The 14530-nt window shown below is 40.7% G+C and overlaps 3 protein-coding genes across 4 annotated transcripts in view; all 3 read left to right on the forward strand.

Moving 5' to 3' along the window:
- Positions 1-3058, forward strand: part of LOC138203044 (arf-GAP with coiled-coil, ANK repeat and PH domain-containing protein 3-like) — a 51035-nt gene extending 47977 nt beyond the window's left edge. Inside the window, exon 24 of the mRNA XM_069157566.1 lies at positions 357-3058. Coding sequence (XP_069013667.1) covers positions 357-504 — 148 coding nt within the window. The 3' untranslated portion in view covers positions 505-3058. The remainder of the gene's footprint in view (positions 1-356) is intronic.
- Positions 3059-5492: 2434 nt separating this feature from the next.
- ube2j2 (ubiquitin-conjugating enzyme E2, J2 (UBC6 homolog, yeast)) lies at positions 5493-11996 on the forward strand. Its single transcript, XM_069157582.1, has 7 exons — positions 5493-5635; positions 7769-7899; positions 8735-8775; positions 8949-9051; positions 9143-9281; positions 9376-9456; positions 9671-11996. Exons 2-7 carry the CDS (start codon positions 7769-7771, stop codon positions 9959-9961), a joined length of 786 nt encoding a protein of 261 aa, XP_069013683.1. The 5' UTR covers positions 5493-5635; the 3' UTR covers positions 9962-11996.
- Positions 11997-12062: 66 nt separating this feature from the next.
- Positions 12063-14229, forward strand: LOC138203049 (E3 ubiquitin-protein ligase RNF186-like). Of its 2 annotated transcripts, XM_069157604.1 has the most exons (3): positions 12063-12342; positions 12545-12914; positions 13038-14229. In XM_069157604.1, the coding sequence occupies exons 2-3, from the start codon at positions 12592-12594 to the stop codon at positions 13126-13128; spliced, it is 414 nt and encodes a 137-aa protein (XP_069013705.1). In that variant the 5' UTR covers positions 12063-12342; positions 12545-12591; the 3' UTR covers positions 13129-14229. The 2 variants fall into 2 exon arrangements, with proteins under 2 accessions (XP_069013705.1, XP_069013697.1); XM_069157596.1 differs by having other exon boundaries at positions 12063-12914.
- The last annotated feature ends 301 nt before the right edge of the window (positions 14230-14530 follow it).

Genomic DNA, 14530 nt, shown 5'->3' on the forward strand with positions numbered 1-14530 from the left:
CGCCATCTGCTAATGAAGACCTGCAGCTCTAGAAAAACCTCAGAAGTTGAACTTGTATACTAAAATATCTCTGTTTGGATTTAAAAAAGAAAATTTTGGTATCCCTCATTGGTGTTGACGTAATTTTGCCCTTACTCTCTGTTTTCCCTCCTTCCTCCCTCTTCCCATCCTCCTCTTTCCCTTCCTTATAACCTCACAACATTTCCATTCTCTCCTCCCACCTGACCATATCAATCCTTTCACACCCTTTGTGTTTTATCTTTTCTTATCTGCCCTTTGTTCTTTAATTATTAACATTTTTTTTTCATATGTCTCTTCTCTTCCTTGCCTCTCCCCTTCTCACCTCCCTCCTCCAGGTTGCGTCTTGCCCGGATGAATGAGGAGATGCGAGAGGCCGAAGCTCCTTTGGGTCAACCAGGTCAATACCACAGCAGCAGCCCCACTGAGCAGCAGTATAGGAAGTGCATCCAGGAATTCATCTGCCTCACCATAGAGGAATGCTAGTGGTCACTTCTGTACCTGTGAGCATAGCTCATGCTCACGCTATCAATATATCTCTTCCTCCTGACTGAGAGCCTCACATAATCATGTAGAAGTTGCCCCTAGACACTGATCTCGAGTCTGTTACTTTCGTAGATCTCGGCTTACAGGCAACTTCTTGTAAACAGGGCATCTGGGGCGAGAGCAACTGCATTTTGGCGTGTGGAGACCCCTGATGGATCTTTCTAACTCTACTGACCATACAGTCACCACCTCCATTTTTCCGCATCACCACTATGTTTATGCTTGCCATTGCTTGGCACCACCCATGCTATCGCTGGCTACACAACACAGTAAAATGACATCTGCTTTTTTGGTGTTTTGCTAACAGGGTTAACCTCTAACTTATCATAACATGGTGTAACCTCCTGTGAGAGGGTGTGGGCTTTTTGTTGCCTGACAGCTCTTACCTCTTAACAATCTCACTGCATAACCCGCTACAAAATTATATCTATCCGAGACCATCTGTGTGACATTCAACTTACCCGTCTCTTCTTGACCAGAGATGTAAATATACATATTTAGAAGTGTAGAAACTGTGTACTGTGGCATGAGGTGAAAAAAAAACATGGTATTTGTTCCATTATTAAAAGAAAAAGAGTAACTGACAAGCTGCAGTCGAGGTGGGCAGGGTAGTTTACTTTGCATATATAGAGGTGTCAGGAAAGGAAATTTTGTGTAAAACTGTGACAAAAAATACTGAAGGGCTTGTGGGGAGGACACCCTGGCCTGCTTTGTAAGATACTTTGTGACGTGATGAGTGAGTGAGTGAACAGGGGAGTAGATGCGTGCATGTGTCGAAGAATACTGAGAGAGAGTTAAATAATATGATATGAAACATTACGTAAAGGAAAAAAAAAAAGAAACTGTGCACTTTTCCCACATAGAGTATTATCATTTTGTTTTTGTTTTTTTCAGTTAGTTTTTACATTGTTCTCGTCCACTCAAGTCTTTCTATTTTAATTCTGTCTTTTTATTTATGTGTATCTCCCCAGAGGACCAGTGCAATGCATTTTTGGATGCAGTTTTTAATCTGCATTTCTTTTAATGATTGTCATTTTAATCTGAAAGCATTACTTGGAATTTATGACGGAGGTCTTGAGATGGCATATTGTCGTATCACTCATAAAAGACATTAAGCTTTCGTTTTCGCTTTGGAATGGCCTTAGGTTGCTACGAGTACAAATATTGGCTGTCAAACTCCCCACTTTTTGTTGGATTTTGCAAGTTTATCCCTGGATCTTTTTTTTAGTTACAGTAAATAAATGAAACTGCAGTGTTTCATTTTTTGAGAACTTGCAAAGATCAGAGCAGTGAGGGACTGGATGAAGCTGGATTTACATCATTAATCTTCTGTTCACTGCCATTTACAGAAGACAGGGGACTCATGAATATATAAACATACCTCCAGTTTCCTGTAAATACTCATCCATATTACAGTATGTATGGTGAGATCATGGAGCACATTTCTTTCTAACACTCGTGTGGTCAACAGACTTGTGTATCTGGCTCACCTCACCGGTCAGTGCTAACGGTATTCTCTGTATGTTTTGCCGGAATAATTTTTTCAGAAGTTCAACATTGTTTGCATTCTGAGCATGATGAAATATTCTTCTATGGTTTGATCACTTTGTGCAGTGCAGTCCTGTGGAATAAGCATGTCCCACCATGACCCCTCTGGTGTCAGATGTTTCTTCCTTTTTTTGCACCTCTGTGCCATTCTTCCATCCACAGGCCAGATCTGTGGTGACTTCTTCATTTCTGTCGATAGTAATTTGAATGTTTTTTTTTTTTTAAATGTTGTGAATTTATTTTCCTCTGCCAAAGACTCTTTTTTTTTTTTTTTTTTTTTTTTAAAGGGAAAGTGTCTGACACTGTTGTATAACATCACTTTTTTTTTTTTTTTTTTTTTTTTTTTAACTGTTCGGAGTAGATACAGCATAGGTTTACCATCCTTTCTGAAGTGACCGAGTGGTAGAAACACTGTTGGTGGACCTCACATGTTCAGAAGAGGTTACAGAGATGTGACTTACCTGATAGATTTTGATATGGCAGGTGAGATTCTGCAATAGTTCAATGTGCTGCAAGTAGAATCAATCTAAGAGGTGATGTGAAGCAACTGTGACCAAACTGTTAAGGGCCATTGCCCTCGCGGTAGTGCTAAATGTTGTGTCCATTGTGTGTATTGATGTAAGAGTGGTTAAAGGTGCTTTTCGAAGCACGACATGCTGTAAATAGTACACTTGTGTATTTGAACTCAATGCCAACTTCCTGCCTCTCAGCATTCAATCACGGACCCTGAACATCTGACCTGTTTTATGTTTGTTTTTGTTTTTTTCTCTTCTAAGAAAACAAACCTGTCAGGCAGAATTGTAACACAATTCTGAACTACTTGGAGGCATTCTTCTGTTTACTGACATTTGGATATCTTTGGAATACTTTCTTCCTCGTCTTTAGAAGCACTAAGGGGGAAAAAAAAAATGCATACAATAAAACTGAGAAACTCTTGATGAACTAACCCTGCTTCCTGCTTGTTGCTCTCATTACTGTTCCCTGTCTTGTCTCTTCTGTGTAACATCCTCCCAACATCGCAGTTTACGGGAAAAGTAGCCGTAAATCAATAATTAATAAAATTGTAAAAGATTTACTTCATATGTATCAAGCTATATTTAAACAACCCTAAATGTTGGGAGAATGTACATATTTACAATCTGCTCTGGTGTGTCTTTTGGTGACAAACTTTTGGGTCGGACTTGGCTTATTCAAAGCATTAAAATGGTTACTTTCATGTTGATAAATAGAACTGAAGTGTACACACTCACACACACACACACCTCCAGACTGCCAGCACACTATTTAAAGATGACTTCAGTGTTTCGGGTCTTACGGGTATTAAATAGTGCTTCCGCTTCTCGCTTCCAGCAGCAACACTGTCCCTTGAATAATTCAGTGTCTCCAGCGTGTAAAACATTCATGTGATCTCACTAGCATTGTCATGGGAAAAAAAAAAAGAAGTCTAATTCCTAAACGTATACTAAAGGCAAACTACACATGTCCACTTGAGGAAATAAACACTGACTGACATATCATTGCTTCTGTCATCACAGGGGTTGCCATGGGCAGCAGGAGAGTTAAACCCAAGGAGGTTCGGGATAGAGTGAGTGCAGTATCCTGGGCCGTCATACTAGCCGACTTTAGTGTGCTACTGTGATTCTCTCTGCTTTGGTGGTTGTGGGGGATCTTTAGGGTGTCTTGGCTTTTGTTGAACAAACTTTCTGGGGAAAATACTCAGAGGTGTGTTACTGTACTGAATCCTTTCGATCTCTTTTTGATAAATGAGGCATTTGAGAGTAAACCTTCTGCACAGGGACAGCGTCCCCATAAAGGTTGTGCTAAGACAGCTGTAGTGCAGCATTCACACACATGAATTAAATGTGATTGGATGAGTTGGACCTCTTCAATGATATAAGAAGGGAAGGCAGGGCGTCCACCACTACTTCCCTGCAAGTTTTGCTACAAATAATCTCAGACTCACATTTAAGAGGCTACAAAATGTAAACTTGTGTGTACTTGTACCACTAAGCTGGAAGCTTTACTCCATGAGGGAATGCTTTGGGGGTTTTGCTCTTTCATGGGTTCATAAAGCAGCTTGTTGATCAGCTTTTTCTTCCTGAATATTTCTTCCTGAATCGCACTTTAAAAAAGCTCAAGCAGCAATTCGGTCTCCATGGTGCCGTGCGGTGAGACAAACCCCTTGACTTCAGTGTCCATTGTTGCAGGTGACATCTCCTGTGCTGATGTCTTTCGCCAGTTTTCTCTCCTCGCGTCTTTCCAGCCCGAGAAGTTGAGGAGAAGGAGCATACAGTTCAGCCGCAGCCAGAAGCCACAGTGACCACAGCTGACTTCCATCTCAACTGACCGGGTCACTTTGGAATCAAAAGTGAGGCGTGCGATTAAAAAAGACATTTTGATGCAGGGCAAAAGGTGAAAACCCAGCAGGCGCGAGTGAAACTGTTGTATAAGATTGTAATTGTTCTCAATTTCTCTTGGTCTGGGGCAAGACAGGCATGTTGATGTCATTCAAACTGTTCCATTGTTCTGGTGTTATTCCATCTGACCAAACCAGTTTTGGTAATGGTGCAGATTAACAGCAGAGTTATAATAACATGTCAGATCTGCAGACATACAATAACCTTAAAAAGACATTTAAAAAGAATCTTCTAAATTGAGTCTTTTCCTCTCAACATTGGCTCAAGTTTCCAAAGCAGTGGATCCCACATTTGCCATAACTCCATGCTCCATTAAATGTGTGATCTCCTAGGCCAAGTCAAAAATATCTTTGATGTTACAATCAGGGTTGTTTTTTAGGCACAGACAAGCTTCCTGCAGAGCGACAGAAAACATTGTGCAAATGTTTCTACAGGCTGAATTGTACTCTCTGTGATGAGTAAAGTAAACTCAGTGTTTGGAATCAGTTTTAAGTGTTTCTTCATAATTTTATTTTGTCAAGTTCAAATTCCTGATGAAATGATGTTCAACCTATTTTGCAGCTTGTGGCAGAAATAAAACAAATAGCATGAAATCTACTACCTTGTGGAATGTTTTTGTGCATTTCAATCAGTGTTTTTTTTCAAACTTTGGCGAACAAACACAGCAGCAAAAACAAACTTAATGCAGAAGCATAAAGCACCAAGATGACCTCCGTGCGAGCATAAAGAGAAGCAAGGTTCTCACAGACGACTTCGTAATGTGTGATTAATTGACTACAAACGTAAGTATATAGCTGTATAACGATTATAAAGTAAGTGTCCCAGGTTAAACGTGTTTGTTAGATATTATTGGGCGTTCTAAGTAATTATAATTAGGCATCAAATTCCGGGTCAAACTGGTGGCAGTAAATCGCTACCTGCGCGGTTTTTCAGCCGCTATAACACACATGAAGAAGAAAACCGGAAGCGCGATTTTTCCTCCCGCTGGCGAAGGCTAAAGCTACGTTGGTGTCATCGTCTTATCGGTTTGGGGTTTGACAACAAATACAACAACCCTATTTCGTGTCCAGCCACGAACACCTAGTTTCACTGGGGTCTCTGGAGAGGTACGTCTGTTCTACTCGCTCTCTAGTCCGTGAATGTGAGAGATGTGGGGGCTCGGCTCTCGGTAGGAACACAACCGCTCGCGTTAGCCCATGCTAACGCTAAACACAATTAGCAACGGCCTACGTCAGCTGACGTTAGCCGCTAGCTAACTCTGTGGGCACAGACAGGACTTGCGACTCGGCTGTAACTGCTGGCTTTAACAGATTGAAGCGATACTATGGTTTTAAAAAGGCTCCTGTGAAGTCAGTCTGCAGTTTGAAGTTGGTCTGGAATGCTTAATTACAATCGGGGTTTGGATATGGAGCTGACTAACTCGACGTGTTCAGTTAGCCAGAGATTTAACATTAGCCTGCCGCGTCTAGCAGCGGATTAGCCTCAGCTGCCTGAATTGCGTTAAGTCGTTTCCTATTTATCAGGAAGTGTTACTGGTGTGTTTTCAACAGTGCAGCAGTTCAACACATGCCAGCTGTCGGTCACGTGACAGGAGGGAAGTGGTCAAACGGGCAATTTCCTCATTTTTAGTTCAATTGGCTGACGGACGGAAAGACAGCTGAAATTACACTAAAACCTGCGTCACGTAACACGCATACGTATCCGGGTCCTCAAACACCAACACATCACCTGGTGTCGTGTTAACACTTGGTACTTGCACTCTGTTTAAAATGTTGATGAGCCAGGTAACATATTACCATGCAACACAATCAAAAGGCTTCAGATAGTGTGAAATAGATTCAGGACCACATAAAGAAAGAACGTGAGAAGGTCGATAGAAAAATAAAATGATATGCAAGATAACAAGCTTTTGTGCTTAATAAGAGATATTGTTAAAAAAAAAAAACTACTTTGCAGCATTAAATTGACAACTTTACCCAGAAGTTCAAAAATAAATAAGAGGGTGAGCTCATTACTTGATGCATTGCTGTACTTTAAATCATCCACCTGTAGCCAGGTTAGATCTACCACTACCAGTTTGTACCACCAACTGTAACAACTTGTTTGTGTGGCTTTAGGTGTGGCACCTAAAGTGAATCATTGTGGAGAGCATCAGAACTAATTAAATGACTTAATGAGTATCTAATGGTTGTATTTATTCCCCACTGGGCTTTTGGGCTGTTGCTGTTTGCAATAGCCTTTCCAAAGTTTTGGAAAATTGTACTTGTATACGGCAAAATATGTGCCTAAGTGTTGCACACATCTGGGGAAAACCCCGGAAAGATTAATTGATCAACACAAAACCTAATAAGTGATATTTGTTTAAAGACAGATTTAAGAAGGTGTAACCAGCAAATGCTTGAGATTTTGCTGTTCTTTTTAAAAAAATTTTTTTTATCAGTCTTACTTTTATTGGTTTTCAAACTTTTTGTCTGTGATTTATTGCTTAGTTTGCTTTTTTAACAAAAGCAAACTAAGCAATTCATTGATGAGGTAAAAGTGAATGATAGGGCAGTCATGCTTTTCAATAAACTGTGTTCTTACAGGAATCATTTTTCAGAATGAAACTGTTTCATGTTTACGTGGAATATCAACGTGATTTACACGCTTGCGTTAGATTATCCTAATTACCAGTCATAAATAGTTTTTCCTTGTATGAATTCCAATCTCTGCCAAGCTGTCACTCTTTGTTAGAGTCAGGTGACAGAACGCTTTGCTGGCAAGGTTTTCAAATCCGTGCTTTTGAAAGCTGCAGGTATGTTTTGCTGGAAAAGCAATTTCACAATTATAGCTTTCCACCAGCCAGTGTGATACTTGCACAATATGCTGTCCTTAACAATGGCCAGCACTAATGCCAACGTACATACAACATATCCTTTTAACTGGAGAGGAAATTATGTCTAAAATAAAAAGCAAAACAATTATATGCCGAATTTATTCTTGCATTTTCAAGTTTTAACGTGTACTTTCAGAAGAAGTGGAGTTCATAGTCTGAGTATGTTTAAAACGCACCTCATCATGAACACTGTGCCATCAGTCAAATCTATAAACTGACTTCATGTACAAGTTGACATGAAAAAGAAAAGGAAGGACAGGCTTTGACGTAGTATTGTGAGGAAATATATCCTGATAGTAAACCAGAGTAATACATTTTATGGTCAATTTCTATATCTCCTCTTTGCATGTCCTCTCAATCTCAGATGAACAACAACGGGAATAAGAGAGCTCCAACTACAGCCACTCAGCGACTTAAACAGGATTACCTCAGGATAAAGAAAGACCCTGTGCCTTACATCTGTGCAGAACCTCTTCCCTCCAACATCCTAGAATGGTAAGAAACCATAATTGAGGAAATATCCTGTATTTCAGGGCTCTACCTCGACTATTGTGTGTCGTTAGCAGAGATTAAAAGCTGTGAATATTCTGTATAATGACACCATCTATATATTTTGAATGCTTAAAAACGGGTTAAATTTTTACAAAAACAAAACTGTAAATTTGTTTCTGCTTTTTTTTTTTTTTTTTTTTTTTTTTTTTTTAATGCTCTCTCTCATGGGCACACTTTACATTTTATACGGTCAGGTTTCCAGTCCACATGTAAATTACTGACCATGATTTGCAGAATATCCACAGTAAACCTTCTCGGTGTCTTCTGAGAAGGTGTTTTTTTTATGTATTTGTAGAGGATATGACATTACCTCAAATAGTGCATGTTGACTCATCAAAGCAGTTAATGTGTTACTACCATGATGTATTCCTTCATGGTTTCACCTTTGTGATTTTTGTCAAACAAGGTGTGTGTTGTGTCCACACAAGCAAATACAAGCTATGCTTTGATTACACCGACATAAATTTTTATGTTTTCTTTACACAAACTAGAAAAGTTTGTGTTCCGGTTTACTTTTTTTTTTAACAAAGTTATCTTATAGGACGCGTTATTTTTTTTCACCCAGTGTAGGTTTTCCCTTGTCATTCAGTTTGGTTTCAAACATTTCTCTGGACATAACATGAGCTCAGACCAGTGTTTTCCCTCTCAGACTTTACTCAGTTTGTCAGTTACTAGTTTAATCTTTTTGGCCTTTATTACACTTTAATTGCACTTCATGCACGATCCTCTGTCTCGCTCTTCTGGTAAAGTCACTAACAAGAACCTTTTTTGTGTCTAGGCACTATGTAGTCAGAGGTCCTGAGAAAACACCATATGAAGGTAAAACCATCTGACAGTTAACTCACATTTATGATCCAAGTAGCTTCTCTGTTAATAGGCATGTTTTGTGAAGTGAAAGTAAAGTGAATATCATAAATGAGTCCTGAAGTGGCTCATATTTACTGTGTTATCTCCACAGTCTGATGCCTTTGTTATATGTGATGTTTTTTTAGGTGGCTATTATCATGGAAAACTCATATTTCCCCGGGAATTTCCTTTTAAACCACCAAGTATTTACATGATCACACCGAACGGGAGATTTAAGTGTAACACAAGGTAAGAATGTATTTTTTGTTGTTGCTGAATAAAATGAGATTTAAGAAAATAATACGGGTCTTTATCGTAACCATTTTTTGTTTCTCCCCAGGTTATGTTTGTCCATCACAGACTTCCATCCGGATACGTGGAACCCCGCGTGGTCCGTTTCTACGATACTCACAGGTTTGCTCAGCTTCATGGTGGAGAAAGGACCCACCCTCGGCAGCATTGAGACTTCTGACTACACGGTTTGTAAAGACAGATGACCACAAATGCAGCACAGTGACACGAGCCACATGTAACATCTGAAATATTTGATGTGCCTTTTATTATTTTTTCCAGAAAAGACAGCTGTCAGCCCAAAGCCTGTCCTTCAACCTCAAAGACAAAGTGTTCTGCGAGCTGTTTCCTGATGTAGTTGATGTAAGTATCTCAGGTGATCTTTTTCCAGCCTATTTCCTTTTCTTGGCCTCATGAAGAGATCAAAACCCCAGTAACTATTTTAACATTAATAAATGCTTTATTGTGGGAACATCGAAATTTTGTCTCGTGGCCTTCTTCACGGACCTTGCTGCTTGGAAGTAGGTGAAGCTTATTTGGCCTAATATTCTCCCTTCTCTTTCCTTTCCTCCACCAGGAGATGAAGCAGAAACAGAAGGCTCAGGAGGAGTTAAGCGCCCGTACTCAGCCGCTCCCTTTACCCGATGTGGTGCCTGATGGTGACCCTCAACACGCCCACTACGGACTCCCGGCCCTCAACGGAGGTCCTGTCCCACCAGGGGGCGCCAACCCCGCCCCTGGCCTGCAGCAGGCTAATCGCAACCATGGACTTCTCGGCGGGGCTCTAGCCAATCTGTTTGTGATTGTAGGCTTCGCAGCGTTCGCCTACACGGTCAAGTACGTGCTGAGGAGCATAGCCCAGGAGTGAGAGGAGCCGGCGTTGTAGGGCGACGCTTCCCCCTGCAGGTGAGCCAGCTAGTGGACTCCGTATTAAACAAACACACTACGTGGGGGAGGGATGTTCGGTCCTGGGTTCAACTCCTCCACGACCACCAACACCACCACAACCACTACCACCTGGACTTTGGAAAACAGAAACTCAAAGCCCACCCACCCAGGAGGGACTGAAAGGAGGAGGTGGGGGAGTGGCAGTAGGGCCGGGGGATTGGAGGGGTTTATTAAAACAGTTGCAATCCACTCTGTGCTTCAGTGGTTTATACCAATCGTAGGAATAAACTTGGCTCATGGGTTGTGTAAGAGTGTGTAAAATGGCAACCGGTCATAGTTTGTCGCACCGGCTGGAAGGCCGGTCACCACGTTTATATGCTGTATCGGGGAGAAATAGAGGGCGCTATTGTTAATCTGCAATACCATGAACATTACATCACTTAAAAGCTTGTTTTTTAAACAATTTAGTACATAATTATCAAAGTTGATTTGCCTCTGAGCATCGGTTGTGGAACAGTTATTTCCCTCATCAGTGTGTCCGGGTCGTTCATGAGATCATAGAGACTCTTCTGGAACAACCTTTTGAATTGTTGCAGCTCCGAGGGTTTCAAATTCAACAGAAGTGCAACAAAAGCCACTTGTCTAGCTCGTCTAGCTCGTCATCGTTGTCGTGCATGGGAATATTCATTTGGACAAGTTTGTTTAGTTTTACATGCACACCATAGAAGAGCTTCAGGGCATCTGGGCCTAAACTGCAGATCATAAGTGGAAATTCTTGATCCGCAGAAATCCACTGTCCAGTGTTCTGCAGTGAGTTTACATGGATATCTGGGTCAAGAAGCAAACGCAACAGACAGCTGTTTAAACATGTCCTTATCCAAATACGAAAAATAACTTAGTCATACATGATAGATGATAGATTTCACAAACAGCCTCCGCTCTTTTGCAACATATTTCCATTCAAAGACTGTCATGACAATATTTGTAGATGTTTCATTATGTGCCAAAAATACATCTGAAGCTCATATATGGGCACCTACAGATGGGGAATAGGGAACAGGAGAAAGATTTATGATGTGATTTATGACCTGTAATCTTTTCAGTAGTCGGTGACAAACATCAAATGAGAAGAGACTGTACAACAGCCAAACAATGAGTCCACAAAGATGAAAAGCAGCACAGAAAATACGGCACAAATTGGACCCCATACTGTTGTTCCGTTTTTGATTGGTAGGGTCTATTTTCCGATGCTTACATCTGAGCATGCAGTACGGACCGAACAAGTGGAGACCAAAGTAGTCTTATTAAAACGGTATGGACAAGATGTTGATATCTGTATTTGTCTTTATAAATGGATAAACACAAAACTCAAAGTGTGACAGAGCTGCAGATACGAGCTCAGAGTCTGATGTGAGCCCAGACGTTCTCTCCAGTCAACCCATGAGCCAAGCAGCGTCGGCACGGGAGGGAACAGAGACCAGTCCTTTTTTTCTTTTTAAATTGGCTTAGCTGACCAGTATAGCACCAGTCTATCGAGGTCCCAATAAAGACACACATGAAGAGAATCAACATTTTGTTTCTGTATATCACGGTTTTCTTTTAGATCCTCTTTTTTTTTTTTTTTCCTTTGTGTTATTGTTCTTTTTATTTATAGAAGCAGTCGACCTGTCTGTCGTGGTTCTAAGGAAACGCGTTGCGTTTGCTTAGCAGGGCATGACGGTCAAACACGGACGGGCAGCGGCCCGGCTCACATAATTGCTGATAATTTGCTGTTGTGCATTGCATTTAGTAAAGATGGTTCTACTGTGTATCTAATGTTTCAACAGAAGAAATGGTCTGTTGCTCTTCTTTTCTCGGCACCATCTCAAAAAAAAGACTGATGATGATGGGAGTGCGTTTGTGTGATAATGCAGCAAATGCCCAGATTTCCATGCTTCAGTTAATCTTGTGTGACATTGTATGTTTTCATAGTAAATGCAAATAAATTACCCTGCTTGGCAGGGCATTTAATAAAACCTTCTTTTTTTTATCTGCTACTTTTAAAATGTCAACATTTAGCAATTTAGCCAAGTTTGATTTTCTTCCCCAACAAAATGTAATTTGATATCATTTGAGGTTCCCAACTGCAGCTTTAATCTTTGTCAGCATTGCAAACCGGTTGCAGAAGTTTGCACCCACCCACCATCGGAAAGAAAGGCATTCCACAGAACACCGATTACCTTGATGGCAAGGCTTCCTTAGAAATGTTGTAATCTGACTGCAGCTGCAGGAAGGGCTATAAAAGCAGCCAGTCCAAGGTTACAGTCACAGCACGCATGCCTCAGTCCTTCACACACTGATGAGTCTCAGTCCCTCAAGCTCGTAAGTATTCTTAAATGACTCTGACGTCTAGATCATTTTTACAATGTGCTCTCTGAAGTTGTTGTTTTTTTTAAAATATATTTTTTTAAATTTCAAGAGCATTTACTATCAGGGTGATTATTTCTTCACTTCTCACTAATAGTTTTTTTTTTTTTTTGGTCACATCCTTTTTCACTCAACTACATGTGTTTCCATGTTGCAGGCCTCTTCTGTAGGAATCCTCCACGCCTCTGCGTTCCTGAAATCACGATGCACCCGACAGAAGAGCTGGAGTGCATCGTGTGCTGTTGCGAGTACTCGCACAGCGACCGGATCCCGCGGGTCCTCTACTGCAAACACACCTTCTGCGCCCCTTGTCTGGAGGCCATGTCCAAGCTGGAGGGAGTCATCTGCACCGTCAGCTGCCCCCTGTGCCGCTGGATTACCTGCACCCGAACTAGCCTGACTTTACCCGGGGCCCTGTGGGTCAACACAGAGATATGGGACCAGATTGCCGAGGCGCAGAAGGCGAGGAGGGATGATTCAGTTCAGGACCTGAAAGACACGGAGACCCGACTCACCAGTTCAACACTGTAAGTACACGCTGTTCGGATTTGGTTTATATCTCTGCGCGAGAAGCTGCGGTGTAACTTCTGCACATTAGCTCTAAAAGCTAATTCATCTAAAAGCAGACATCTCTCTCTTTCTCTCTTTAGCCCCGGTTCAAAGTCGTCTCATTTCACGTCTGCTCTCCAAAAACTGTTCAGCTGTGCGCTGGTGCGTCGACGAGGCTTGGCGGGCTGCTGATAGCTCAACAGCACAGGAAATTCCAGCAGGTCTTAACTTGTTGTCAGGTTGAAATTGTCTGACCTCATAAATGTGTGAGACACTCGTGATCACAGTTCCATGTAATTCAATTCAATTCAACTTTATTTATATAGCGCCAAATCACAACACAGGTTATTTCATGGCACTTAACACGTTAAAGTCCTTACAGCAAGACTTTACAATATTATACAGAGAAACCCAACAATTCCCCCATAAGCCATAAGTAAGAGACCAGCCGGGGGGGGGGGGGGTCTCAGTCAGCGTTCGTGTCCTGTGAGGAGCGAAAGGCTTGGCAGGAATTTCTTTGATTGTTCAGAGTTGTTTTTGTGTTGTTGTTGTTTTTTTTAAAAGACCAGAAGTTAAACGGGTTTGACCTGTCAACCTCTTTTTAGCTGTTGAGTTTTATTTACCACAATGAAACTAGCTGTAGAAATGAAAGCAAATCAACATTCAGTCCATCTTATATCTTTTGAAAGCTGCTTTGACTTCTCTACTTAAGTGCGTGAAGGTGTAAACAGCTCATTCTGATTTATAATATTTTATTCAGTTTAAGTGATGCTCTCTGTCTTTTATATTGTACATATTGTTGTAAACTGTTCTCACATTATTGTTTGTTGTATGTATGTATGTATATATATATATATATATATGTCTTAACTGAAACTCTGTAAATTTCGGACCATCTGTCAGATCTGATGTGGATCTGAGGTCAGTTCTTTTACTCCATTACATGAAGGTTTCATATCTTCAAAGCTACTCTGAATTAATTCAATGTTATTGTATAAAAATCACCAAAACGAACTGTCTGTGGTTCAGACAGCTTTTCAATTCTTTTTACTTAAACATCATCTGTGAATCAAGTCTCACTGTTTTGGGCACAAGGAGGAACGTTCTAATATCCAAATGCAATATTTGGATAAAGGTTGTTTAACAACAGGAACCTTAACAATCAGGTTATTGAAACAAAAAAAAAATGTGTTCAGAATTCTGAAGGTTCACTGATCAAATGTCAATGTTATAGTTTTCTTTAATTTATAAACATTTTAAAATGCATTAAAAGTGAAAGTGGTTCATTTTAAATATTGTGTTTTCCCTGTCATTTCAATCCTTAAATATTTAATGGCTATTTGTCAAGACATCCACTTCATTTAATTATAAAGGTTTTTTTTTCTCAGATTTAGCTTTTTGCATGTTGGTCTCTCTGCACATAATATTTAGATTATTACCCATTTCAAATATTTTACACATTGTATAAATCCCGACTGAACTCTCCTCTCAGGCGAGGGGATGTTTGGTTCACGTTCCCCGGGGAAGCAGCGTCACCCAACAGTCCTTTGCACAGGGTTCCCTTGGTTCACCAACTGTTAAATAAACAACCAAA

This window comes from Embiotoca jacksoni, unplaced genomic scaffold, assembly GCF_022577435.1.
Source record: "Embiotoca jacksoni isolate LCO1_2020_lvr unplaced genomic scaffold, fEmbJac1.0.p SCAF_1, whole genome shotgun sequence".
NCBI classification, from domain to species: domain Eukaryota; kingdom Metazoa; phylum Chordata; class Actinopteri; family Embiotocidae; genus Embiotoca; species Embiotoca jacksoni.

Bases quoted from the DNA above. Each gene is read 5' to 3' on its own strand.
- ube2j2 (XM_069157582.1), top strand. From the start codon at position 7,769: ATGAACAACAACGGGAATAAGAGAGCTCCAACTACAGCCACTCAGCGA. The intron at 7,900-8,734 runs GTAAGAAACCAT...TTTTGTGTCTAG, and splicing joins CCCTCCAACATCCTAGAATG to GCACTATGTAGTCAGAGGTC. The intron at 8,776-8,948 runs GTAAAACCATCT...ATGTTTTTTTAG, and splicing joins TGAGAAAACACCATATGAAG to GTGGCTATTATCATGGAAAA.
- LOC138203049 (XM_069157596.1), top strand. From the start codon at position 12,526: ATGTGTTTCCATGTTGCAGGCCTCTTCTGTAGGAATCCTCCACGCCTC. The intron at 12,915-13,037 runs GTAAGTACACGC...TTCTCTCTTTAG, and splicing joins CGACTCACCAGTTCAACACT to CCCCGGTTCAAAGTCGTCTC.